The sequence below is a fragment of the Larimichthys crocea genome, chromosome II (genome assembly GCF_000972845.2).
Source record: "Larimichthys crocea isolate SSNF chromosome II, L_crocea_2.0, whole genome shotgun sequence".
NCBI classification, from domain to species: domain Eukaryota; kingdom Metazoa; phylum Chordata; class Actinopteri; family Sciaenidae; genus Larimichthys; species Larimichthys crocea.
The window spans coordinates 10,101,186-10,129,082 of NC_040012.1; the positions used below are offsets into that span (position 1 = coordinate 10,101,186).

The 27,897-nt window shown below is 39.1% G+C and overlaps 2 protein-coding genes across 2 annotated transcripts in view; one reads left to right on the plus strand and one right to left on the minus strand.

The window, feature by feature from the left end:
• The first annotated feature begins 25 nt into the window (after positions 1-25).
• Positions 26-4,556, plus strand: zgc:113531 (von Willebrand factor C domain-containing protein 2-like). Its single transcript, XM_010729250.3, has 3 exons — positions 26-702; positions 1,573-1,702; positions 1,824-4,556. The coding sequence occupies exons 1-3, from the start codon at positions 352-354 to the stop codon at positions 2,012-2,014; spliced, it is 672 nt and encodes a 223-aa protein (XP_010727552.1). The 5' UTR covers positions 26-351; the 3' UTR covers positions 2,015-4,556.
• A 623-nt stretch (positions 4,557-5,179) lies between these two features.
• b4galt2 (UDP-Gal:betaGlcNAc beta 1,4- galactosyltransferase, polypeptide 2) overlaps positions 5,180-27,897 on the minus strand; it is a 170,206-nt gene continuing 147,488 nt past the window's right edge. Inside the window, exons 7-8 of the mRNA XM_027288494.1 lie at positions 20,172-20,276; positions 5,180-9,774 (exon numbers count right to left, since the gene is read on the minus strand). Of these exons, the coding sequence (XP_027144295.1) occupies positions 9,624-9,774; positions 20,172-20,276 (256 nt within the window). The 3' untranslated portion in view covers positions 5,180-9,623. The remainder of the gene's footprint in view (positions 9,775-20,171; positions 20,277-27,897) is intronic.

Below are 27,897 nucleotides of genomic sequence, written 5' to 3' on the forward strand. Positions count from 1 at the left end.
TGGATACTTCACGATGTTAAAATGGGGGGAGGGATAGGCGTCAGCTGAGACTGCCGTGTGAACTCTCAGAGAGAGGCAGTGAATGCAACTTTCCCTCTTTTTGCCCCCAGCCTCCTCCACCCCCTTCCGGGCTCTGTGCAGAAGTGTGCGCAGCCCCAGCAGACCACTGTTGGAGGGAGGACTGAACGCCAAGGATTTCTGGGTTCAGTAACGATGACATAAACTAAACTTCTTTTGTAAACTCGGGTGACCCTGTGTACCAAATACCAGCTGGACTACAGTGGATGTTTCAATTCACTGACTTGCTCATTAACTTTTTGTTCTGGACGGAGTTGAGTCAAATAAATCATCATGGCTTTCAGAGTGCGCCTTTCCTTGGAGCGCAGAATACGCACGGCCGTTTTGGCACTACTGCTTTGCGCACAGGCCGGTTTTGGCTTCTCAGTCGCGGGGCAGCAGGAAAGCACCTGCGAGGCCAACGGTAGTATCTACTTTGTGGGGGAATGGTATTTTCTGGACTCCGATCACTGCACCCAGTGTGAATGCACCACCGAGGGTTCGGCGTGTTCCCGCACTGAGTGCACCTCTCTCCCGGCTGCGTGCATCCATGTCAGCCACTACCCCACCGACTGCTGCCCCAGGTGCGAGAAGATCGGGTGTGAGTACCGCGGTGTGGTGTACGAACTGGGGCAGAACTTCCAGGTAAGCCTGAAAGTGATGACACATGGTAAATTGCAAAGATGGGAATGACCTGTGATGTCTGGGTGGAGATTGAATGACCCCAAAAATACTCTTGTTATTATAAGGCCAGTTGTTCTCATCTTGGTGGTCAGGCTCCATGACAAATCTAAGGGGACACATTGTTTCTTACTGAGTTTTTTTCTTTTCTTTTTGCCTAGGCCAATTTATGAAATACCGGACAGTTTTTTACCTCCCCGGGTATCTAAAAAAAATCTTGAAACAGTCCAAGAAACTAAAATTCTTCCTCCTTGAACTGCTCACAACTCATGTCCACACTAACCTGTGCTTAATGGGTCATTAATAGAGGTTAGAAACTACTGATATAATGTCTAATGTCAGTCATACGTTTTTATAAACAGTTTAAACACTTTGGATACATGTTTTTTCCTACAGAAAGGTGAGCTTTAGACAATGTGCAGTAAATAACAAGTGTCACACACATACAAGCAAAGGTGAGAAGCAGGTTTATTGGTCTGTTTCATACAGGTTTCATTCTTTTTCTGTGACTGCTGTTTATTCAAAAGTGTAACTATGTGCAAGCATATTTCTAAACCCACCACCAGTTACTCCAAGCTTGTGTATTAACTGTATGAGCATATCCTTGCATACATCAATTTTCAGTCTATTTTCTTCCAAAACTCTGAACCGTTGAAGTAAAGTATGGTATGTTGGTATGTAACTGGAGTTTGCAGCAGGGAATTGGTGGTAAATGGCGCCCCCTTTTGAGATGGTATGACAAGGGCTTAGTGAGAGGTTCAGGCTAGAAATATGATCCATGCGAATCTCATGCCGTTTGTGTATATGTATGTGTGTGTGTGTGTGTGTTCCCAGCCATCAGAATGTGAGCAGTGCACTTGTGACAGTGATGGCATCGCACGCTGTCTAGTTGCAGATTGCGCCCCTCCACCATGTGTCAACCCCATCTACCAGCCCGGGAAATGCTGCCCAGAATGCAAGGATGGTAAGCAGAGAATAGCATGCAGGGATGAGTGTGTATGCACAATATTGTCCACTTAATTTTATGTGCTTCCGTGTTTGTTGTACCTACAGTCACACTACTTCTGTTGCTCATCTCCCTCCAGGTCCTAACTGCTACGTCAATGCATCACGCACCCAGGTGATACCTGCAGGAGAGCCCATCTGGGTCGACTCATGCACCAAGTGTCGTTGTCACGACGGTCAGGATGCTGGCTACTGGGAGGGAAACCGTCTCGCCACCTGTTCACGTCTCAAAAACTGTACACCTGAACAACCATCTGCACAGAAAAACTAATTCATTCCATCAGCAGGGAACCAGCTGTATCCATCTATGCATGTTCAATCTCTAAGAACATGCTGAGCCCTCCTGTGCAGCTGAACATGGTATAGCCAGACATCAAGGATAGTATGCAACTTCAAAATTTCTTCTTCTGGAACAGAGCTGAACAAGTACCAAAGAAATCATTTTAAAAAAGGCCAAAAGCCATCAGAAGAGATCAGCTGCTACTCCAGAAGGACTTTTTCATCCACGATTTTTGCAGTACCGATGAGACCCACTGAATCTGAGGTGGACAAGGCTGATACATCATCAGGCCTTAACTGCAGATTAGATTAGACAGATCAAAGCTCCGGCTTTGCAAAACTAAAGTACAATATCAACTAAGGCAGGTCCTGCATTATCATTATTATCTAAGTCAATAGATGTAAGACCTTTATTATTTCTAAAAAATGTTTAATCAAATCACTATAAACTAGTTAAGGCACAGAAACCATGTGGCCAGGTGGACGGGTTGGAGTCCTGGCTGGTGGATGATCAGTAGGAGCCCTTTCTTTATTCTGTGGCACCTAATAGGTTAATATGGCCATGTGTAAAGAAGAACAGATGAGACTTTATCCTGCCAGCCAAGAATATGAATTGCAGTCCTTGAAAACTAATAAGAACAGTGAAATTATGAAGGAAAGCATGATTAAAACTCTCTATTTAATAACGTGGACTGCAGCAGTGATGTAAAAATAAGACGTTTGACTTGCAGAGCCTCAAAATCCTTCAACCTTTGTGCTGAATGTCTGTACTCCTACAGAGAGAAAGCCTTTATTAAACAAATCTGTCAGGAACTGGAAAAAACAAACAAACGCGACCCTTGAAAGGAAGCCGCACTCTTGATATTTACCCTTTAATATTTCATCTGCATATCCACAGTTCCTTCAGAAAGTTTGATTAGATCAGTATATTTTAAGAGAGAGAGAGAGAGACTAATAAGCTTTTACAGAAGATAGTTACCCAGGAGGGTTTTTTCATAATTTCCAGACACTTGCTTTGGGAAAAAAGTAGCAACATAACAAAGCCAATGAGATTATTGGATGATGAGAAATTGTAATTGACCTGTCATGGTTTGATGCAGCACCCGAATGTATGCACAGCTGTGATGCAATTTAGACTAGGAAATGACTTAGCAAAGCAATTAACAATTTGTAACTGTTCTATAAATTCTGGAGTTCAATTTACATGCTAATTGAAATATAATCTATGAGACTATGGTCTAACATATGACTATACAGTAGCTGTAGACACAGGCGAGATTTGAAAACAGCGTTTCATTTAATGGAACGTTATTTTTTCCGTGTACACTGTAGAGCAAGAACAGCAATCTGTAATTTACTGCTTTATTCATTTTCAATAAGAAAGAGTGTGTAGCCTTTCATCGAAACCTCCCTTGCTATTTCCACAGTTACCACAGTTGTCATTTTCCTTCTTGAAGTGTCATTTTATATACGTTTATATGCAGCGCATCCTATTATTATTATCTACTACTTTAATCATAAGGGACCTTTGAATGAAAACCAAACTCAATATTGTCTTGTTATATGTTTATGTGAGGTGTTGGATCCTACAATGGCATTTACTTTACTGCATATTTAAGGCTCCCCAGCTGCTGCCGTATGAACTATATCATCACAACGCACAACGTTTCACTGCATTATTCTCCATAAAAAGCTCCTTTATGCAAGGTTTGGGATTAAAAGTTTTAGGGTTATGGACAACTTTTATATTTTATATCAGGATACTTTTAAGAATTAATACACTATTACTGTATTTACAACATTTTGAGAATGAGAAAGCTGTTCTTCCTTATTCCTGAATAATCAGAAAGAAGTTCAAAGGAATAGTTTGGCATTTTATGAAGTATACTTATTCGCTTTTTGCGCTAAGAATTACATGAGGGAATCCAAGTCACTCTCGCAGACGTTCAGTAGATATGAAACTACAGTCAACAGATAGTTAGATCAGCTTAGTTTAGTGAAGACTGGAAACAAGGGGTAACAGTTAGCCTAGCTCTGACCAAAGTTACAAAATCCTCCATTTGGCAACTCTAACAACATCTTTTACATCTTGACGTATCGGGACAGAAACAACAATTTGTTTTATGGTGTGCCAAACTATTTGTTGGTTAAAACCTCTAGAGGCTGGTTTTTCATGTTGGTTTATATACAGATTAAATAAACAAGATATAGCATATCATAAAGTGAGCTTCAGAGATGGTGGTAGGCAGATTTTGTTACCATTAGACAGAGCCACACAAGATGTTTCAAGCCTTTATACGAAGTTAAGTTAGTGAGCTGATGGCGGTAGCCTTATATTTACTGTGTAGACATGAGTGAGGTATCAGTCTTCTCAAATACTCTGCAAAAAAGGCCCGTCTACTATCAAAAGGGAACAGATACAAATCACACCCACGCATCATGTGGTGTGTCATGCTGGTAACATGAACGTCTTGTAAAATATTCCAAACGAAAACTCATTTTCAAATCCATTAAAAAACTCTCAATCTGTGTTTCCTCTTGAGTTGTGTCTCTGGTTTTACTTGATCTCAATCTGTGTTTCCTCTTGAGTTGTGTCTCTGGTTTTACTTGATTTGAAGAATTTGTTATTTTCTGAGCACAGTTTGGCTCCTTTCCGAGAGGACGCTATCTTGATTTCCCTGCAGTGCTTTTCTGCTGACAGTTTGGGACTATCGAGCCCCCTGCAAAAACAATAAAAAGAAGTAAACAGTAGAAAGAGAGACAAAGAGATGCCTTTACTTACTTCACTCGCAGCATTAAAACATTATACTGTTGGGAGGGTGGCAGGAAGGACGGAAAAGAGAAAATGAAAAACTGCAGGAGTCAAGCCGAATGTAATACACAGGGTGGTGAAGTATTTTAGTCCACCAGCTCGCCGGGACCACACAGAAACTACAGTAACAGGTTTATGTGGGTTGTCATGGCAACAGGAAACAGGGTTGCCAAAATCCGGTGATATTAAATTAAAACGCTCTAGTATTGCCTCAGTGTGCAGGTGAAAAATCATTTATTATGAAGTTTATATTCATCCAGTAGACTCCTTGAGAAAAAATGAAAACACGAAATACACACATGTAATCTTTAACCATCAGATTTATTGATTGTATAGAAAAAGTAGGTTTGATATGACATAATGCATTCTATATAAGATATAACATTTTCAACATTCAATGTACAAAAAACAAAAAACAAAAACATAGCTAGAGATACAGTAAATGTTTAAAAATGCCCAACAGGCCTGAAAGTCCTGTCAGCTCTCTGCAGCAGACGAGCAAAAAATGTATTTCTAAGAAACGTTTCAAATACTCAACCGCCTGAGGTTTGCTCGACAACTGCAACAGCTTCAAAAGTCCAATAAGAAACATCAGTCGCTCCTCACGGTCGTTCTTATTCTCAAGTAAAGGAAACGTTTCAAATACTTTTTTTTTTTTTTTTGCAGAAGTTTCTGTTGCTCATCTTTACATCTATATCCCAAGTTACTGTTTATACACACCGGGGTCATGTCTCTCTTGCTACATCCTTCATTTTTTCTTCATAAAGGGTTTCCTCTAAGCTGTCAGAGTAGCATTGATGGAGCCAGAATTTTAAAAGGGGCTCTCCACAGAGTTTATGTATGAAGTTTAGTTAACTGACCATGACGAGTATGACTCAACCTGTGAAAACAGCTGTATAATGTCTTCTGTGGCTCTGGAGGGTTTATCTTAGCTTGGTCTTGAGACCTTAAATTTTGAATGCAAAGCCTGCTTTATAAACTGGAGGTGTGGGGATTTAGGAGCAAGAGTCTAATAGAGTTGTGAAGTAGACAGAACTGCTTGTCCCACAAGAATTTTCCCCATTTAAAACCTTTCTTTAAGCAATATCCACGAAGAACTCACTTATGTCACAATCCTACAGGTTTAGGATATAACCACCAGATTTTACTTTGAAAATCACTTGCAGTCTGTCAATCTGGCAGACGGCTCTAAATACTACAATACCCATGAGCTTCAGGTGCCATGGCTTTAAAATAAAAGCCAGTCAGAGCTGTAGTGAATTCAAAATGCTTCAGGCAATTTTTTGAATTCATTTGAACTGCAGATTGTAAAATCAGTTTTCTCAAGCTCTTTTCTCTCGCTCTGTGATTGGATTTTTCCCGCCAAAATAAACCTTGGGAATTGTATCATCCAATATTTTGACTCCGATGAACACAGTTGTTCATCTTTTGTTTAGTCTGATTTAATTTCAAGCAGATCCAAGTAGTATAAACGCTTAAACTGTTAACACTTAAGCAACCAACTCCAACTTCACAACTCTATGAAGGACTCTATCCAGGTGCATTATGGGCAATGTAGGAGCCAGTGTTTTTGGATCTTAACACATGCAAGGGACTAAAAGTAAGTCCAATTTGAACCATTCTTTTTTCTAAATCTGTCTTTCAGAAGTCACCCAATGCTATGAGAGTAAAACACTACATTGCTAGAGTGCCCCTTTAATAGTGCAGAACAGGAAACGTTGAAGCAACATCTGTTATTTTATCTGTCCTGTACTGATGATAAGGATTTTAAATCAACAGCTGAATTAGAGACAAAAGATGAAGTCAATTTTGGACAACAAATATGACTGCAGTACAAACTGAATTGAAACCAACTCTTAAAAATGCTATTGCCTCATATCCTAATTGAAAGCAGGATATGGGGCGGATGTGAACCAATCTGTAATATTGCACAGGGTAAGCTGTAAACGGTATAAAGAAAAGATTGTATTGACCTCCCCACATGTAGTCTGCCCACTGGGGACAGGACAGTTTTGCACTCTGAAGTATCAAAATAAGGAAAAGAGAAAGGATGAAAAGGAAAAAAAGGATAGTCAGATGTTTTGTTGTTTTGCAAAATAGGGAAGACAGAGAGTGGGGATGTGTACTGAGAGGGGAGAGAATAGAAAAATAAAAATAAAAGGTACAGTAAGATTCAGAAACCCAAAAAGAGGCCCTGTCGATATCTATTGAAAGAAGAAGCATTCTTGTGAGACACAGCTGCGTCTGAAGTGGGTCCACCACAAAGCACGACGGAGTGCCATTGACACACACAGTCTGGACTCGCCAGAGCAAGAAAGAAAGGCAATGAAAGACGAGATAATGAAAAGAAAGGAGGGAAGACTCTGTGAATGTGTGTTTGAGCTTGAGGCGAAGATAACAGAGAGCCAAACAGATGGGAACGTTTATGCCTCAAGGCTGACCAAAGAGAAGGCAAACAATATACAATTCTCACCAAAATAAAAGCCCTAAATGATACAAAATTCAAATAGTTACAGCGTTACACAGAAATCTTCTGTGTATTTTTTTTTTCATGATCTTTACTGTATTATAACTTATGCACATTAAAATGCACATCTTCATTGACTGATTTTACACCCCCAAAAAATGACCTTCAAATGAAAAATAACCCTGTCTGCAACTTACTATAGCTAACGTCTGAAGGCATCAGTTTGGTGTTTAGGCGTCAACAGTAAGAACATCAATAATAGACGCAAATAGAAACAGGAAGAAGAGTGACGTATCAAAGCATGAAACAGTCAACTGCTTCAATACAGATGTAGAAAATTATGATAAAATATTTTGTTTGTTAGGTTTTCACATGAGGAAAGTTATGAAACTCATATGAGACAAAAACAAGTTTTAAAATTAAAACAATAATTAAAAAACAACAACTCAGACTGTTTGAATCATTTATGAAATCCGCCGAACAGAACTGACAGCTGATGATGATAAAATCTGAAGCAGCAATAGAGATGTCAGTCAAACCGCTTGAACGATAACTTCTCATTACTGCCTTCATATTCACAATTTCCACCAACAGAAGACGATCACCTCTTAATTTCCTCTTTCCAGATATGGTGGTCTTCAGTTTTCTTAAAGATTGAAAGAAAAAAAAAAACATAGCAGAGAGAGAAAATGGCCTCGCAACAGTTAATGACGTGAGACACTTTTAAAATCTGACTCCCAGGTTACATTGTAGGCTAAAAAATGACCTTCAAATTTCATTACCTTTCCTCTAGAGCCAGTGTAAAAGTTACATATCCACATGCCTTTTCCTGTAAAACATGACTTATGACTCTATCCTGACAGCTCATTTCTCATATTCAACTCCTCTGTGCCACATATATCTTCATAAAACATGGTAAATGCCCAGTTTTGTAATGAGATATCAATATTTCTACCTCATCAAATCTGTACTCTAAGGGTGATTCATTTACCTCCAGCTATCTGAATCTTGTAAAGACAAACATGTACCTTTAGAGCACAGATTACCAAAAGAAACCTTTTATCTTTCTTCGAGTGAAGTGAAAAAACAAAGTTTCCAGGAACCTAATCTCCGATATGTGCCACATGGGGTTACAATCATGACTGAGCTGTCAGTAAATCTTTGTTGTTGTCTTCAGTTCCTTGCGTTCCCAAAGGTAGCTCCAACCACACGGAGAAAACTTTTCATATCTTCAGTATGTTTACATTTGTTGCAAAACTTTTCCATCACTCCACTAAAGTCAGTTCCAAAGTTTTAGTTTAGATATAAAAAAAAGAGAGAGAACAAAAAGAGAGTTCTTATGAGTTTGTTGCTGCTGACAAACATGTTTTATCAGCGTGTCCCAGCACTGTTTTGAGTCTCCTGCAGTAGATGCAGGCACAATACACATTCATTAATTGATATCGGAGGATTTGATTGAGTAATTAGATCCAAACAGGTGACTCCCTGACAAAAGTGTCAATATTAAATCGTCTATTAGCATCATTTGTCAAGTTGCGAGTGAGATTTCTTTGATGTGCAGTCCATCAGATACAATTCCATGGACTCTACCTTCATGTCACCATATTTACTTAATGTTACAGTTTGCCTCTAATGGAAGTCCCCATTTTCTTGATCACCACCGTGGATGCTTGGAAAGTAACATTTCAAAGGTTTGTTGTCCACCGGGTTTGCTATTGTTCTGATATTTCATTTCCAAACCAGCAGGTGTGTCTTTGTCTTTGCATCCATTTTGTTTCCATGAACTTGGTCAAATATTCCAAGAAATCTTTCTTGATGCTGGCCAGTATTTCCGAAGAAGCCAAGAGAACCTTCCAAAGTTTGAAATAAAATCATCCAACAATAAGTCCTGTTGATATGTCATTGGATGTCCTTCAGTCTACAAACAATTAGTAATGGGAAGGCTCCAAATTCGACTCCAACCTTTGACCAGCCATGATATTAGAGCTTTTTGTCCACACTCTTTAATTCTGAAGTCACTGATTGGCAAAGGTAGGAGATGTGAGGCCATTGGCTGCTTGAAAAAGTTGTAGGAGGAAAGCGCCTGAGTCCTGGTTACGGAAATGGCTGAAATCTAAAAACAAAAACAGAGAGAGGGGTAAAGAGGGAGATAGAGACCATAATGTGCTTGTCATTTTTTCCCTCTCTTTCGCTCCCACATCTGTCCAGATGTTTACAATGTGTTCTTTTTATTCCCCTCTTTTGAACTCTCTTCCTCTCGTCGTTTTTGCCCTCCAAGGTCAACCCTCTCATCTTCCTCTCTGCCTCTCTCTCTCTCTCTCCTTAGCCCTTGAAAGGCCGAGGCGGTGGTTTGCCGATCTCCACAGAGATATTTGTGTAGAGAGGGTATCTCTTGACCTGAAGCACTCTGTAGGTCAGTGAGCTGATGCCGTCCTTCTTCATTGTGTTCTTCGTGTTCTGTATTTTATTAAATCTGGAGTGTGAAAGACAAAGAAAGAAAGAGAGAGAGAGAGGTGGAGGGAGGGGAAGAGGAAAGAAACAATGAAGACAATTTAATTCAAAACAATAGCACAAAAGCTTCAAGGTAAAATCTTCTCTGACACTATTTTAGTACATGTTTGTGTAAGTGTGTGGGTTCATCTGTGTGTTTGATTGCTTGGACATAGGGGGGGTCTGTGTTATTGTAAATTATGCTTTAGGAAACAAATAATCCCAGGACTGACTCTGGACATGTTTTCTGTTGGAATATTTTACATTAGAGACGATAGATCCTCTGATGATACAATGTTAAAGTACAAGAAGAAGAAAGGAAATCAAACATGGAGAAAAAAGGTTTGTCACTTCGGTCCAATGCCAGTATTTTATGACAAAGCCAAAGTTTCTGTCTCTCGGCCCTCAATGTGACAATATTTGCCAAAAGGTGATCCCAGTGGCTACAACGAAATACAGCTGTGCAACATTTTTGGCTTAGGACCCCTTGAAACAAAGCGTACATATAACAGTTGTGACCAATCAATCTAAAACTAATTTACAAGTAAAAAGCATTAAAGGAAAAACTTGTCTTCTTTTCTGCTTTCCTCTGTTTTTTAAAATCATCCACCGACTTCTTAAATGTATTAATTCATTGCAGGAGTCTCGATCAGGTGGGAACCTACCGAAACATAGCAAATTTGATTTGTCATACAGGTAAAGATAGGACATTCATAATCATAGATCCTGAAGTCCAAATGCATAAGTAATCACTATGATTAGGTATCTATGTACAAATGCAAAATCTGTAATGATGAAGATATTGGCACTGGAAATGTTCTGGGTTCCATTTGTGGTCTGAGTAGTACTCATCAATGGTTGGTTGCAACAGTCCATGCGGTGACCCATTGGCTGCAATCTCAAAACCAATAGTCTATCGTCTGACCATGATTTAGCCTTGTATAAGCTTCTTTTTTAAAGTTATCTGTCTTCATATGCTACTATCTGTTTATAGGTAGAGTAGAAATGTGTCTTTATCATCAGTCTTGCGTTCAAGTGGCTAATCGGACTATGGAGGAAGTCCTGGCCCTGGATATCTGTTATCCATTTTACAGATCCTGTTGGCCCCAGAGGCTATATCATTGTCAGATGATAATCGTTGGGTTCTTGGATTATGAGAGACTTTCACTGGAAGCAAACATAACAGTCTAGTAATAGTGCTCAGGTTTTCCAGGGTGCATGGAAACCCAGTAATATCAAGCCCCATTTAAACAAACAGGATGTAATGCCTGATGTTTGGATTGATTAGGTCCATGTTTCTAACCTGAAAGCAGAGAGAAGAAACCGAGATGTTGGATTGTTTGTTTGATTGGAACAAAGCACACGTCCAGTTTTCTTTACTGTGTCGACCTTGACCAACAAGTGGTGCTGTTGCATTGCACTGTGCCCCAGTCAGCAGTACTATATACCACGGCCACCTCAGTTTGTCTGACTCGTGCTGGAAATCCTCCTTCCCCATTGGCTGTGATTCAACAGTTACATCAGAATGCTCTTACGTTAGAATCTGATCTGATTTTGGTATTAAAGATTGGAAAATAATTCACACAGTGTGTCAGACAGATACACAGTCCTGCTGCTTGCGCTTCGGCTCAGTTTGTGATGCAACCTCTGGCATTAAAAAAAGAGTCATAACACAAACTCTGCTGTCACCCTTGTAGTAGTTTTTGCAGCCAGTCAGAATAGAAATGAAGCCACTGTGTGTGTCTAACCACATGTTTACAACACTCTTGTCTCAAAAATACCTTTTTTTTTGTTTTAAAGGGGGTCTGGGAACAGAAAAGAAAAAGCTGATGTGTGCAAACGCTCAGCCTTTTTTTTTTTTAAAGACAGCAGTGACTGACAAAACGAAGACGTTTTTCTTAATGATATGCTTGGACGTACAACCAGAGTTGACACTTCAGTCCGGCATGGACCACTGAGTCTACGGAGCCTTGTCAGAACTGACTAGTGAGGATCTCTCTCCTCTCTCTGCATCGCTTTCTCCTCCTGTCTCTGGCAAATCAAATCAAAAACAGCTTTATTGGCATGAAAGGAAGCAGAAAAAATGTTGTCAAGCATCTTTCCCTTTGAACAATATAATACAATGGGATCTAAATACAATTACATGTTCTCTGACTTCTACCAAAGATTGGCACCTCTATCTAAAAGGAAGGGAAATTAGTTTAAGAGAAAGAGTGCAAGCAAGGAGAAAAGGCAGGAGGTTTAAACGGAAATGAGGGCTCGGAGGAAGAAGGGGAGAGAGATAAATGTATGTTTGAGAAAGAGCCTGACAGATGGAGCGAGCAAAATATACTGATATTAGAAATTAAGTGAATGAGAACTGGGAGGGGAAAAAAAGAAATCTTTCAAGAGATTAAATGAAAGAAACCAATCCCTACATACATATAGGGAACATCAGATGTGTGTACGCTCGCTCTGTGTGCATCATTTCAAAACTATTACTCTTACTTTTATTTTACAGAGTTAGAGGGTGAGACAAAGACAGTTCTCCTTACATATTCATTAGCCTGATTTCCAGGCGGAGTCCTAACTGGGCTAAGTAAAGCTCTATTTTAATTCCACCGAGGGGTCTCGCAGGAAAACATTTCTGGTTTAAGATCTCAACAATAGCTCATCATGCCAGTTACTGAGGGTTATTTTGCTCTGGTGTCATATATTTTGAGTCGGCTCACTTGACCCTGTTGTAGAGAAACGTCTCAATGGAATAGTTCAGTATTTTAGGAAACGCGCTTAAAGAAGACTCATACCACTCCGTATGCTAAATGTGATGCTATAATGAACAGCTGGTGAGCTTAACATAGCACAAAGACTGTAAACAGGGAAAACAGATAGACTAGATCTGTCCAAAGGTAACAAGATCTGCCTCCCAGCAGCTCTACTGCTCAGTAATTAACACAGTTAAGCTTGTTAATCAACACGTCGTATTTCTTTGTTCTCTCAACTCTTTTTAATTTAGACAAAACTGTTATTTGAACAATACAAATACTTTCAAATATAAAAACTATGATCACAAGAGACTTGTAGCAACCTAACGTCCAACCAAAATATGACATTATACCCATTATGAATTAATATGTATACATTATTACTTCTAGTTAATCGGATTTTAACTGTATGATGTTGTTCTGGTTAAATTCTTTCAAATTTAACAGACTAGAAGCTTTCATTAAAAAAATAATACAACCATTATGACAGACATTAAAACACAGTACTGTAGGCTGACCCTATTCATCGATGGACAGTTTACACAGGAGGCAGGTTTATTCCCAATAAGAAGATTATTTATTGTTGACTGTTGTTGAATCTTAAACACAACTGGTTCAAGAACCAGAGCTAATTTGGAAAAGGAAAATTAGTACTCCTTTCCAGTTTGGAGTCGTGGTTGCTGTGTTTTTGAACCATTCATTTTACCTCCGCTTACTATGCTGTCATCAAATTTTAGCTCCAAACTACTCAATCAATACATGCATGAAAGTGACAGACTGATATTGAAACTAAATATTACAGAAAATACAAAACTTTGTTTATTTTACATTCCATTCTCTCAATTTTATAAGGCTGTTAGTATAATTTGGGTTTATTTTAATTAGATTTTGAATGATTTATTTTATAAAAAAAAAAAAGAGATTTCTCCATTTATGAATAGAGAGAGGTTGCATACCACCAGTTGTATACATGCCATATTAAATAATGAAGAAGACAGCTCAATCACACTGTAATGACCAGACAACAAACTGAATAAGATAAGGTAAATTTGTCCAGCCATCAGTCAGTCTGGTCTATCAGATCACAGATCACACACACCTGACATTGGTCAACTGGCTGTTAACATGCCAGCAGATTAATGTGACCCACATCTGACGAGCATGTCCAGATGATTTACTACCCTGAAATAGTCCAGCACATAAGCAGCAGATTGTCTTGTTTTACCTTTGAGTTTATGTACAGATAAAGCAATTAATGTGTAAATTAATAAGAGTTATAGGTGCTGGTAGGTGGAACCATGTCGTCACTTTCCCTCCATTTACAGTCTTTATGCTGCTCGCGGTAACATCATATTTATCGTACAAACCAGAGAGTGCTATCAATGTTCTCCTCTAACTCCAGAAATAAAAGACAAACTATTCCTTTAAGTGACTCTAAATAAGATGGTAAACTTAAAGTCATGTTCAAGGTAAACACAGTTTTACAGAGGCCAGTCGTACACACACACACACACACACACACACATAAACACACACCATATCTGCACTGTCCCAGGATGATAACATAGGAATGGAATATTGAACAATGTTACTGAGAGACTAATTCATTTGCAATGCATGAAGCAGCATTCGCTAGACAAAATGTGTGTGTGTGTGTGTGTGTGTGTGTGCAAACAGATACTCGCGGCTGGTGATGAATGTGCCTCCTTCTTACTTCCGCTGGCCCAATATCTCATTGCTATGCCTAACCAGCATCTCTCGAAAAAGGGCTGAGAGAATGGACTCCTGTGTGAGAGCGTGTGCATGTTTGAGTGAATGTGTATGCATGTGTGTGTGTGTGTGTGTGTGTGTGTGCAAGCAGAGGAGATAGTAAACATTCATCAAACAGCCGAGACAACGCTTCCCTTGGTAAATGCTGGACATTACGCAGGTACTCCAGATAAACTCTCCCAAAAGGCTCAATCATTAATCTGAATCTAAACAGAAAGGCAACCCAGCACCTGAAGACAAAGAGCGGGAATAAAAGCTCTGTTTATCTGTGTAATTGAGTGACAGACCTCTGTCTTAACGGCCCGAGGAGGAAGACTGGTGTTGTTTAAGGTAAAAGACAAATTGATGTTGTAGGTTTTTGTTGTAGAAGTGAGTTTTCGAAGTTTACTTTCATTCATAAAACTGTGATTATATGTAAATATATGTTGTCGTAAAGGTGGAAAAGTGAAGCTGGTCCTGGGCTTCTTACATCTTGTTATGTCAATCATAAATATCTCATATCTCTTGGCAGGTATGACTCCATAACGGCCTAATCTGACAGAGTGATCATCAAAAAAGACAGATATATCATATAGACTGATCTCAGCAGGATTCTTCAGGGAACAGAAAGTGGTTCAAGGCATTTTTCATAGCCAAAGTCAAACTTGTCAAAATAAATAAAATTCTAAAATAAACTCAAAAAAGTCCTGGAAGAGATCGAAACATGCTTTTTCTCCCGTAATTTAACCAACCCTTGTTAGCTGGGCTGCCTGAACTGTGAGCTCAGGGGAATGTGCCTCTTTCTAACAGGGAGGGGAGACAGTGTCGTGCCAGAACCGGAGCTGGGCAATTTAACCGGGCTTAGCGGCCTCTGTGGATATAATGAAGTACGAGAATGTTGATGGGGGAAGCTAAGAAGAAAAAAGGAGACAGTGGCCAAGAGGAGGCTGCCAGACTGGAGTAAATCTGGGGCTGACTCATTGGACTCATTGGTGAGAGCTTTGTGAAATAAAGGCTGAAAGACAGATAGTAAGTAATATTATCTGGCTTTACAGCTTTAAAGTTTTACAGCTGTCCATATTTACAACACTCTGAAACTGGGGGCGCTAAATCGCACAAATACCAATTTCTACGCAATGTTGCTTTAATGCATTTTTAGCGAAACCAGTGGTGTGGTGTGGGACAGCAACACTGGTTGATCAGGCTGTCAATCCAAGAACTATTGGATGGATTACCATTAAATTTTGTACATTTGCACATTCGTGTTCCCCAGATGATGAAACCATAAGACTGTGGTGATCTCCTGACTTTCTCCTCTAGTGTCTAGTGTCCAATAACATCCTTAACTAAGATGAACAACCAGCTGAACATAAACATGCGTCTTAAAGTGACAGACCTCTTCTTCTTGTTACCAAATTTCACACACCAGATGACTTGCTAGACTGAGGGCTGAATGCTCTCACAGACAAACAAAGCCCTCAAAACTGCACAGAAAACTATTTAAAACCCCCTCCGGCAGACGGAAATTGATTAATTAAAATGTTCTGTACTAAGCGACATACAGAGAGAGAGTAAGGGGAAAAACAAAAAGCCCTCTCTCCTCCACCCAACACTGCATGAACACTGCCATGAGGTGGCTATCCATCCTTTCACAACATCCTGATTATTCTGAGCCGCCACGCTCGAGTTAAGTCCAAATGCCACTTCTTTTCAAAAGATCCTTTAAGCTGAAATTTCCGAGACATTATAACGAGTGTCCAGGAGGGCCGTGAAAAATGAATTTCGTGCCGACTAATAGGCCGCTATTTTTTCTGCCCCTCGATACAGTTATGAATAATGTATCAGCTCCAAATAAATAGCATCCCTGTTGGTGTCACCTCTTATTGAGGAAGTCTGGTGCATGGACCAGAGAGAGAGCAGAGCGACGAGTGTGAGGAGGAGGTAAACGGGAATTGAGTATCAAGTAGACTCACACACACACACACACACACATACAGTCACTCACACACCTAAACACACACACTTTCGTTCAGTCTAGTGGCTGATTTATTGATTTTGATGAAGGCAACTAGACTAGTCTGACCTAGCCGGCTCCCATCTCTATTGGTGTCATTTCAGCAGGCAATTACTGAGGGATCGTTGAATCTCTCTCTGACACATACACACACACACACACACAACAATGATGGATGACATTACACAGGCCTGGTTATTTTAGACGTCTTCACATTTAAGTGCCACTTTACAGTATAGTTAGTTTTAAAGTTAAACCACTTCTAGGTGGATGTCAGGCTAGTTTCAGGAGTTTGTTGCTAAAAAAAAATTCTCTTCAGTTCATCTCACAGGCTCCCAGACCCGTGGAAGAGGTGGATCTTTACTGGTTAGCATAAAGAAGGGCACACTTCAGGTGTTTTTGGCATATTAAATCAATAAAACTTCAATAAGAGGTTCATAAATGCAAGAAAAGGAGGTGAGCAAGGTTTCACACCAACCTTACTTTTCATCTCTGCGATACTCAGCAGGGGTTTTGCCTGTAGAAAAAAGATCTCTTGGTTCTTTTCAGTCAATGTCACAGCACTTTAGGCTAAATTTCCTTCCTCCAACACCTGTATAAGTAGGTGGCTTCTATCTTTAACCATTAGCACATAGAAGAGCACAGACTATGTGGTCACATCAAAATGCAGTAAATGAAAGGTCTGAATGTAAGGCCAGGATGTGAGCACAACATTTTCTTTGTTCAAACACTTCTTGTTATGTCACCTTCCAGATAAATAAGTCGCTTGCTTCATCTTACTCTAACCATTAGTATTACTAAAGAAGGCCAACACGTTGCTTGTCAGTCTGTGAAGTACATCATATCGCAACACTGACAGCTGTCACCTCCAGAAGTTCTCTGATGATAAAGCCATCGGGACGTGTATCAGAAGGAAATGAGCAACCACTTTCAAATCAACGGCAGCGAGACGTAGGAGATGGTGATTGACTTGAGGAGGAAGACAGACTCAGACCACACCGGTGAACATCCGAGGATTGGATATCAAAATGGTGGGAGCTCAACAAATACATGGGTGTTCACCTTAATAATAAACTGGACTGGTCGGCCAACAAAGACGTCCCAAAGTCATCTCCACTTGTTGAGGAGACTGAGGTCCTTTGGAGTGGGCAGGACCTTGTTAAAAACTTTCTGTGTGTAGTTTAGACTCAACTTTGTGAGATGCGACATTTTATGAAACATACTATATATCGTGCTTTAAATATGTGGTCGGAGGCTATATGTTAAATGTCAAACATGTCACAGTTTTGTCTGTCACCTCTCTCTCACACACGACTCTCGCCGCCTGCATTTTTAATCTTCTTACAAACCAATTTAGCAGCCGCAGCTGAACTAGACCTCAACTGTGAATCCTGACACAGTTCCTGTCAACACGCTGTGATAAAATAACGCCGCATGAGATCAAACTAAAGTATTAGAAGAGGGAGGAGTGTTCACTATATCTTCATTCAGCCCCGGCTACAGCAGCTATCGATTTTTGTGTTGAGAAGCATCGTTGCCTGGTCCATCCATGCGTGAAAACGGGGGCTCGTAGTGGAGAATAAACAGTGATAATCCACATTTAAGCAGCTTAATGTGAGGTGCTATACTCCTGGTGATTAATGTGTCTAGAAGGACTCATTCATCAAACCATAAAATAACACATTTATATGGGAAGCATTTTTATACATTTGTCTGAAAAGCAATTTAAATGGGTTGTAGCGAAAAGAGCAACATTTAAGACCCTCGGCTGTGTCTCTAAAAAGTAATTTTTTTGTTTATTAAAAATGTTTTGTCCTTTGGCATTTTGAAATCTTCTAATCTTTCAGTGACCAAGAAGAGCAAGCTGTGGTCCTCAGAAGATTGTTTGTTGCTCAGTCGTCTGATACTTTTTAATACATCAATCCCAGTTTTTATCTGCAGCCCACATCTAATGACGTTACATCAAACTGAAACAGTAGTTTCAGTATTTGTGTCAGTTGCAAATCAGCAGGAACTGAATTTCAATAAATACAAGTGAGGAGAAGAAATGACTGCGGCATCTTTGAAATGCATGTGTTTTATTTATTCAACATGTCCTCATGTCTTTATGCATTTCAATAGCTTCTTGCATGAATCTTTTAGCATCCTGTGATGAGTGAAATGCTTTGTCAGTTATTGGAAACATGTTTTTCTACTTAAATATGAAAAATACCTGACTTACTATAAGACCCGTTTTATTGCTTTCTCCCCCCTGGCTCTTTGCTTTCTTCCTTTGTCATGATTGTATAAACAGTAGCAGCAACAGAAGTGATAGTATTTTGTATTTTTTTGGTTGTAGTTAGTATGTTTGGAGGTTATAAATAAATATTTATGTTTAGAAATTCTCCAGAAAAATTCCTGACAGTGTTGAGAAGACAATGACGTATAGGATATAACATTTACAGGAACTATAATAGAACACTTGCCTGAATAAATAAGTTATAAGTTAAAACTAAATAATGTATAATTTTAGAGACTTGTGGGGTGGTGGCATGTATCTCTCATATATCCTGTTCATCAAATGTATAAAAATGCAGTGTGACAGGAGCAACGCAAACAGAAAAAGATAAAAAAATGTGAAAAAAATAGTAAAGGTAAGGAGTAACTTTAACACTGGGCTGAGGAGCAGTGCTTTGCCATCCTCTCTGGTTGAAAGTTTCACCTCTGACCACACCCAGTATGTATTTGTGACAGTCATAAGTACTATATAAGTACTACTTGCATAGAATCAAGTGACAGTTGTAGAGGGGGATAGATTTCGCATGTCCAGTTGCTGGTAGTATTGGAGAGGAGGTACTCTGCCAGAGCTGGTTCTTCATGAGGTTTCTAAAGGTAGAGACGGACGCCCTGATCTGGTAGGAACTGGTAACACGTAACACAGATTGCCCTGAGCGAACAAGTGGCGGAACCAGGTGTCGTTTACTGGAGGAACATGTGCTTGTATAAGGGCATTCAAGTAAGTGGGCGCAGAACAGGACTACTTTGTAGGCAAGCATTGGTGAATGTAATGTGGGCTGCTACAGGCATGCAGGCATGTGGAAATTAAACTGAACCAGAGGCAAGATTTTCATGTTGTGTTGAGTTACTTTAACAAAGAAATGACAAGATCAGAAGGTGGCAAAATGAAATAAATATTAATAAAGAATTACAATTTGTGTTATCATTCAATAAAACTTTCCAGGTAACTCTTGTATACACAAATTCCCCTCAGCAACTAACATCTTCCTCCTAACGCTCCCCCAAAATATGGGTATATGAGCATATAAACCTCAAGAGCTAGTGAAGCACTTTGAAAAGTAAGTCCATAATAATACACATAACATAATAATACATGGTTATAGTGTATTATAGGGAGTATTTATCTCAGGAGCAGCTGCTCAGTGGCCAACAGCAGAAGTGCTGGACTAACAGGAAGCAGGTGTGAATGTGCACAATGTGAATGTGAAACAAGAGATTGCTATAAATGAGTAAAGCTCGTTTCACCATCACAGGTTAAAGGTTAAAAAGTCTTTAGCTTGCTAAACGGGACAGAATGAATGTGGATAATGTGGTGGACAAAGGACAGAGGAATCATGATAAACTACAGTTACCTCGCACTGCTGGCCCTATATTATCTCTGCTGCTCATGTTTCAGTATATTGCTCTGTGGCCAACACTAATTATAAGAACATGTTATTAATAGTGCGTTCATTGCAGTGCTACATAATCATAATTCTCTCAAATGGAGATGAAAAAGTTGGAGAGAAACATCTGAACTGTGTAGCCATGAGACAAAAGCAGCGCGATCGATCCAAATGTAAAGCCGGAGAACGAGTTTGGACAATGATGCAGTACCTCTGTGGGTTGGGCTCGTTGTGTTTGTCTCTCTCGTGTTTAATCATTCTGTAGCGGCCGATGCGAACGTCTGGCCTGGACACCTTCATCCCATTCAGAGTGATCCTGCAACACACAAAGATACGATATCTATTAGAGAGAGAAAGGGGGGAAACAAAGGCAAAGACTAAGAGAGAGACAAGGGAGAATAAATAACAACAAACCCAGCAGGAAGACGAGGAGAGGCTGTGCAGAGGCTGAAACTAATTCTTATTTTAAATATAAAAATATATTTTAATCAGATTATTTATTTAGTGTATAAAATGTCAGAAAATAGAGAAAAATTGACTTTACTAGGTGATACTGCTGCTGCCGACATATATTTTTATCATCAATTAATCTGCAGGTTAATTAATTGATCAATCAGTTTGGTCAGAAAATAGGGGAAAAAAATTACAAATTATTAATATCTTAAACCCAAGATTATGTCTACAAAAGTGTGTGTGTTGTCCAACCAACAGTCCAAAATTAAAAAATTATCTGGTTACATGACAATTCAGACACTGTAAATCAGTAATTATCATGTTGGTTACATGACAATTCAGACACTGTAAATCAGTAATTATCATGTAAAGAATGAATAATAATAAAGAAATATAAGCTTTTTATATGTATATCATTGACTCCACTGCCTTTGTTTACGTTTACTTTATTTCATGTAATTGATTTTTACATCTCGTTCACCATGACGTTATGTCTGAGGGTCTATGTCTGGCGCTCATTTTCTTTTTCTTGCAGAAAATTCTATTTAAAAATCCTATAAAAAAATTGTTGCTCATTAATTTCTTGTCAATCGAGGGATTGATTAGTCAGGTTCAGCTCTGAGGCTTTGAAACCCAAAGGGTGTTCAATTAACAGGAAAAAATAGAAAATCCTCACAGCTAGAACTAAATATTTCGGTGGCGTTACTTGATTAAAAAACATCAAAAATCTTCTGTCAAGACTAATCATTTTATCACCACAGAAAAGCACCACTGGAAGATTAGATACAAGTCTCACATCCACTGCGCTGTGTTTTCCACTGTATATGGTTTATGTAACTGTCAAGACATTTACCCACTTAATTTGGCTAACGCGGACAGCTAAAACCTCAAATTAGCTCCCACCAAAATACTGGAAAGTATTTTTGCATGGTTCGAGAACAGTTAGTGCAAAGCGTGAATACTTATTTTTTACATCCATGTGCAAACTCTTTGCTTTTGGTCTGCAGTTGCACAAAGAGAGGATCACTGACAGGAGGAACAGTGACCAAAGAGCCCTTAGACGTAGAGAAAATATACATAATGCAGTAAGGAAATCCAGAAGTATACCTTAGTTGCTAAAGCAGGAGAATTAGTGGTGGTATACCTGAATAGAGTCAGCACATTTCTTTTTAAATCTCTACCCATTAACACTAAAATATGCTTGTTTGACTTCTACTGCTGGCTCATGGCATTCAAACAATCACTGCAATGCTTCACACAGGGCTCTCGGGGCATATCATAATCCCCCTCAGTACAGCATATTGCAAACAGTGTTGCACACAAACAAAATGAACAAACAAACAGAGACCCTCTCGGCTCCAAGTCAGAGACTTTTTACAACGCCAACAGAAACAGACTGTTTAACTACAGGAGCTGTGAACTTTGTGGACACCAGCTGGGAAATTTACTCTGCTTTACAATGTGTTTCAGTTTAAACAAAGCATGAGATCAGAACTTTGAGGCAGAGTGGTAACGTTGTATTACCGCTAAGATGCAATACAAGGGCAAACCTGCACAGAGATTCATATCTAACACAACAACAAATGAAGTGTGGGCAACACAAACAACAGATCTGTTCCGGTTTGAACCCAGAGGTATGCAGAGGCATTGATATTCATACCTGCAATCATCTAAAGGAGTGAGTATGTGTGTACTGAATGAGCAATTTTTATTTGTTGAAATGATTCGTGCACTCTGGCCGTCTCTGAAAGCATCCATGCCTGATATTGCGCCTCAGCTGCTTCTCTACTTCCAGTCCCTCCTCTTGTCTCCTAACTAATCACTTCTTCCTTCGTCCAGCTTACTTTTATCTTTTTACTTTTCTTATTTCCGTTCCCCTTTCTAACCTGCTTCGGTTTCACTCTTCTCCACTTTTCCGTCTATGACTCTCGACGGCGACAGTACATGAATGCTGACGGCTGAAAGCCTGTGTGTTGAAAGTCAAATATTCAGTATTTCCAACATTTGTGTCCCTCTGCGACTTCATTTACAGTATATCATCTGCCAGTGAAGCCCTCCATTGAAATCCATGATAATGAAATTATTCTATGTGGTTAATTCTCTAAAAGAAAAATTAATTAAATTAAGAATTCAATATAATTTGGCTCATTTCATTCACAAAATGTGGGAAAATATAATTATCATGTTTTATTTTTATGTAGTTGCTGTCAAGGAGAAATCACCATTATTATGATAGGGCACAAACACAGATTCAAGTCATGTTTATCTTGTTGTAAAGGCAACAAATCTAAAACTTAAAGGTCTACAAGTTGCTTTTACATGTCTGTGTGAGATACAATGAAATACACCATGTTAATTAGTTAGAGATGATAGTAGCTGAACTTTGGATAAAACATTGCTAACTAATTCCCCCTGCTTCCTCTGTTTATGCTAAGCAGGCATGAGAGTGTCAAACTAAAAGTATAAAGGAACTATATATCAGAAATATAAAATATTCATATTAATAATCATATTCTTGCCAATAAGTGTCAAACTATTCCTCTAATCTGTCAGGTTTACAGCTAAGCTATGCTTTATTAGTTTATTGGCCCAACTCTCCCTCTGTCCTTTTTACTCTGCTCGTCTCCTCCTCTCTTTTCATATCCCATCCTTCCTTCTCTTCATATTTTCCTCCTTCCAGCCTCTCTGTTCATTCCACCTCCCCTCTCCCTGATGCTTTTCTCTTCACAGCTTGCTTCTGTTCACTGTCCTCCTCCTCCTCCTCCTCGTCTTTATCTATCGACTTCTCTCTCTCCCTTTCCATCTGTCCTCCCCTCCTCTCTTCTCCTCTCCCTTCCCCCTTCACCTTTCATTTTTCTCTTCTATTTTACAGGGCCGGGCGAAATGGAAATAACTCAGAGTGTCGCCCTGTGCCATCAAAAGCACATTAACCTATAAAAGGCGAAACTCAAACTTCACCAAAACAACCCTCCCATAAATAAATTCAGAGGAAATAACACATCTTTGGCTCTTTTTTTTCTCTTTCAAGTCGAAGGGACTTTGCTGACTTGGCACACATGCATATATGATTGCCTTTGTCAGTGTGTCTGTGCGTGCACATACGAGCATGCATGTATTTGCATAATTTAGAAATTTATTATGGTGCAAATAATATGAGAGCAAGAGAGTGGGAAAGACAGGCCTTTCCTTCTCGTCCTCAGCTTTTCAGCGCAGTGAGCTTAGTTATACATTATGCACAGTTCTGCATCTTTAAAATAATCTTCTTTGTGCCCGTTACCCTGCAGAGTCTCTAAGGCTCGTGGTGATATCAGCTAGAAATGTGAATCCCTCCTTCTTCATCAGATTCAGTATGAATCTCAATATGTCATTTCTATAGTTTGAGATTCAATTCTTGAAAGATATTTCAGGGCAGATCAACAATTTGTTTGTTTTGCTGTTCTCTGCGGAGACAAATCTATGGCTTTTTTTACTGAGATTTGTGCAGCGCTGGAAGAAGTAGAAAGTAGAAATAGAAATACTCTATTACAAGTTAAGCTCTGCAATTAAAATCCATCCCATCCTACTTAGGGATTATTAAGTATTAAAGGTAGAGATTATTATTAATACTCATGCATTTATGTATGAACTGGTGACGAGGTGGAGCTGATTTTATATATATGTATATGTATTTCATCCAGTAGTTCACAACCTATGGGTCAGGCCCCCGTGAAAGGGTCACAAAATAAAACAGTGATAATTTGTAAGACAGCTTTCTATATCTTATAATATTAGTTAAGTGTCCCATAAATTTTACATTTCAGCAAAATAGAAAGAAAAGGGGAAAAAGGGGACTTTTGCCTTAATAATAGTGCCCACATGATCCTGGAATATAACATCTTAAATATTGTGCTTGTGATCTTGTTTGTGGTTGACTTTGCAGTGGCTGTAGTACAGTGAAATATTAAAATCAAAGGTCTAATGTGTCAGATTTATGGGGCTCTCATTACAGAATATAACAGAAATTGAATATTCTATTCAGGACAATATTTTTATTACCTGAAAATAAGAGTTGTTACATTTTTGTTACCTTAGAATGTTTTTATATCTACGGACACAGTGGGCCTCTACAGTAGTCCAGACTAGACAAAGTCATTTTCCTTTCATACGTTTTGTGGCTGCCAGACTTTGTCCTACACCACTAGATGCCACTAAATCTTACAAACTGATCCTTTAAACATATCACCCACTAAACAAATGTGAAGTATGCAGAAGATGAATTATGAGTCACGGTCTACAGATGACATAATTTGGGTGAATGAACACTTCCAAGAGGCAGCAATGGGTGACTTCTAATAAAAAAAAGTGCAGATGGATGAATACGCGACAGAAGTTGATTCATTATCTGTTTGTGTTGTGAAAACATCAGAAGCAGTTTCAAGCCTGTGTGCTCACTTTTTAGTGTAGAAGCTTGATGATCAAGAAGATGGTCGACGACTAGATGACACTTTAAGCATCTCCAGCGTTGTCAACACTGGTAAATAATCCTCAGAGAAAATGTAAGGGGTTCACTGGCTCCTCAAACATAAACTGATCAGAGTGTGTATTATCAGAGCTTCCTTTCAATCTGCATCTTTTGCTGCGTCATTGTATCTCTGCCTGTTTACTTCCCTTTCAAAAACCCTATTTGAAAGTCTCATAAAAATATTCTCTGAAGGGTGGGCTCCATCTCATCATCTGTCAATGTGAAACTTTGCACGATGATTAAATGCTTGTCCGAGATGCTCGTTTACAAAAGGAGACACACAAACACACAAGGCTATTATTATTATTCCACACATTCACACGTTGTTTGATGAATGAAGCTCAAGGTTGTTACATATAATCTGGTTCGTTTGGTTTCAGAGAACATTTTGTGCAAAAAGAAATGTCTAAAAAAGAAACATCCACTTCAGCGGTGACCTTGCAGACTTGTGTATTTGCGTGTATGCATATGTGTGTGTGTCGTAATGAACTGCACAGTAACTAATCAACTGGCTCCTCTTCATTCTTGCAGACAGAATCGTGTCCTTGAACCAAAACAAAACTTCAGCTTGAGGACCGACACACACACACGCACACAGTCCAACAACACATCAGTGCGGTCATTATTTTTTCACTGCTCTGTGACAGGCAGTAGGCAGTAACATGGTGTGACAGCGTAGTGTGAATATTACGTAAGAGAAAGGACAGTGAGGATACAGTGGAGCTGCAGGATGGAAAGTTTCAGCGTCCCCCCTGTGTGATGTATATAATCCGGAGCCGACACATTCGGCAACCACCTCCACCGAAACACAGCAGGTGGGTGGCTGCCTTAAAATTCGCCACTGTGCCAGACTTTTAAGCATTTTCTGACTATTATTATTATTATTGTCTTTTGGGGGAGTCAAATAAAAAAAAAAATGGAAACAGTAGGATAACAAAAATGGAGTCAGAGGTAGACCCTTCTGTTTTTCTGAGACTGGGTCAGAATGTTTGTGCCAAAGATGAAGAAAAAGTGCTAATGCTACACATTTAACTAGTAAAACACGGGGTGGCTTTCATTGTTAAGTCACTGGAAAAGCAGTGTACTTGAGAGGAATGATATCACAACTTTATATGAGGCGGTTTTATGCTGATTCCCAGCTGCTCCTCTGGTCATTATTGGAATAAATGGCATCATATAAACGCAGCTACAGTTGGACTTCCAGAGTAAATCCATTAAACATTATAGTGTACTTAACTAACAGAGGCAGAAAGTCAGAGTGTCTTTATCTGGACCACTTAAAAATGGTCCCCAAATCTTGTTAAACTTTTCACCAGAGCCATATACTTGCATAACAAATTTTCTGCAAGCGTAGTGCGGAAGTCATTTCATGCGGCAGCAGTTTAAAAAACAGACGGACAAGCACATTTCCAGTCCTTTAAGAGAAGCTAAGGTAATGTGATGTGTAATGTGTTAAAGACAGAGCATCTTCAGAGCTGCCAAAAACAACCACTTTGTATAGTAATTCACCTGAAAAATGTCCACATGGAGATGTTAAATTGCTGAGTTAGTCTGCTTCTATCACAGAAAGGCAGGACAACTTTTTAAACCTCCATCCTATTCACTCACTTATTTCCTTATCTAATTCTCTCCTTTGTGACTGACCATCAGCCCTTGCTCTCTCTTTTCTCCTACACTTATAAAATACATCAGGCTTCGTCTGGGATAAAGCGATAACGTCGTTCCATCTTAGTCCCATGGTGTTCACACCTTCTAGCAACTTTTATTAAGATGGCATTCAATGTCTGACAGGAAGGTATGTTAGAAAGTAGAAACTAGAAAACTGTGAATAATGTGAAGAAGAAAAAAAAAACACAGAAAGCTGGAAAAAAGTATCAAAGACACCCAAAATAGAAAACCATCTCAACCATCATAAGAGAATTCAAGAAGACAATATCGATAAAGTGGAAGCAGACTGAATCTGTATGACATTTTGTTCTGTTGTGACAATTAACACAATTACCTGTGACATTTCCACATCAATTGATATTCTTGCTACTGTTATTCAAGTTTCAATTAATCCGCACAACAACAACAAATTACATTTTCATTACATACATGTTACAAATAAATGTCCGTTGTTGTGTGGCGAAACTCGTGCTGCTCTTAAATTGAATCTATTCCGTTTTTGAACCATTATTTTGTATTAGTTTGTTAATTTAATGTACAATGTGACTGTGTTGTTACGTAATTTGTACAGTGTTTCGTGCTTTTTGTTGCGAAGCATCCAACGCAACAATATACACGATATATCGATAGGTAACAGGTGAGTGAAAGTACATTATTATACTTTTATTTAATTCATGGAAAGTAGTAAACATCATAGTGGTGAGCATGTGAAAGAGTGGTCAGAGTAGTGTAGTCACTGTAAGTGTGCTTATATGAAAATCTTCAGCTTTTAAATGACATACAGTACGTCTATATTCAGTTATTACCTCTCTTCATAGTACTTTTCACACAAGGGATTCACAGGAATCAATGCAGCATGTAAAACCAGCTTAGTGTATCTAATTTAATCTCATTCATATCAGCGTCACTGTTTACTGTTCACTCTCTTAACACCCTATCGGAGCCGTAATAAGTTAAACAGCTAATGCAAACCCGACATTTCGCACAGCTGCCGCTTAACCGGTGAAACTCGAGGTGGCTTCTATTGTGAAGCAGTCACAGGAAATGCAAAGTTTTTGTCAGTACTCTACTATAATCTTTATATAAGGCAATTTTATTCCGACTGAGCTGTTCCTGTGGTCATTATTGGAATAAAAGCAGTTTGCTATGAACGCAGTTACAGCTGGAGTCCCGGAGCGAATCCATTAAACATTATTTAACTAAGAGAGACACCATGTCCACTTGAAAAGCTCCTACGTTTGTGAAGTGGAGTGGACCGTCCAGCTTCTCCCTCCTTAGAAAAATATCTCCCAGCTTCTACGATCTACCATGAAAA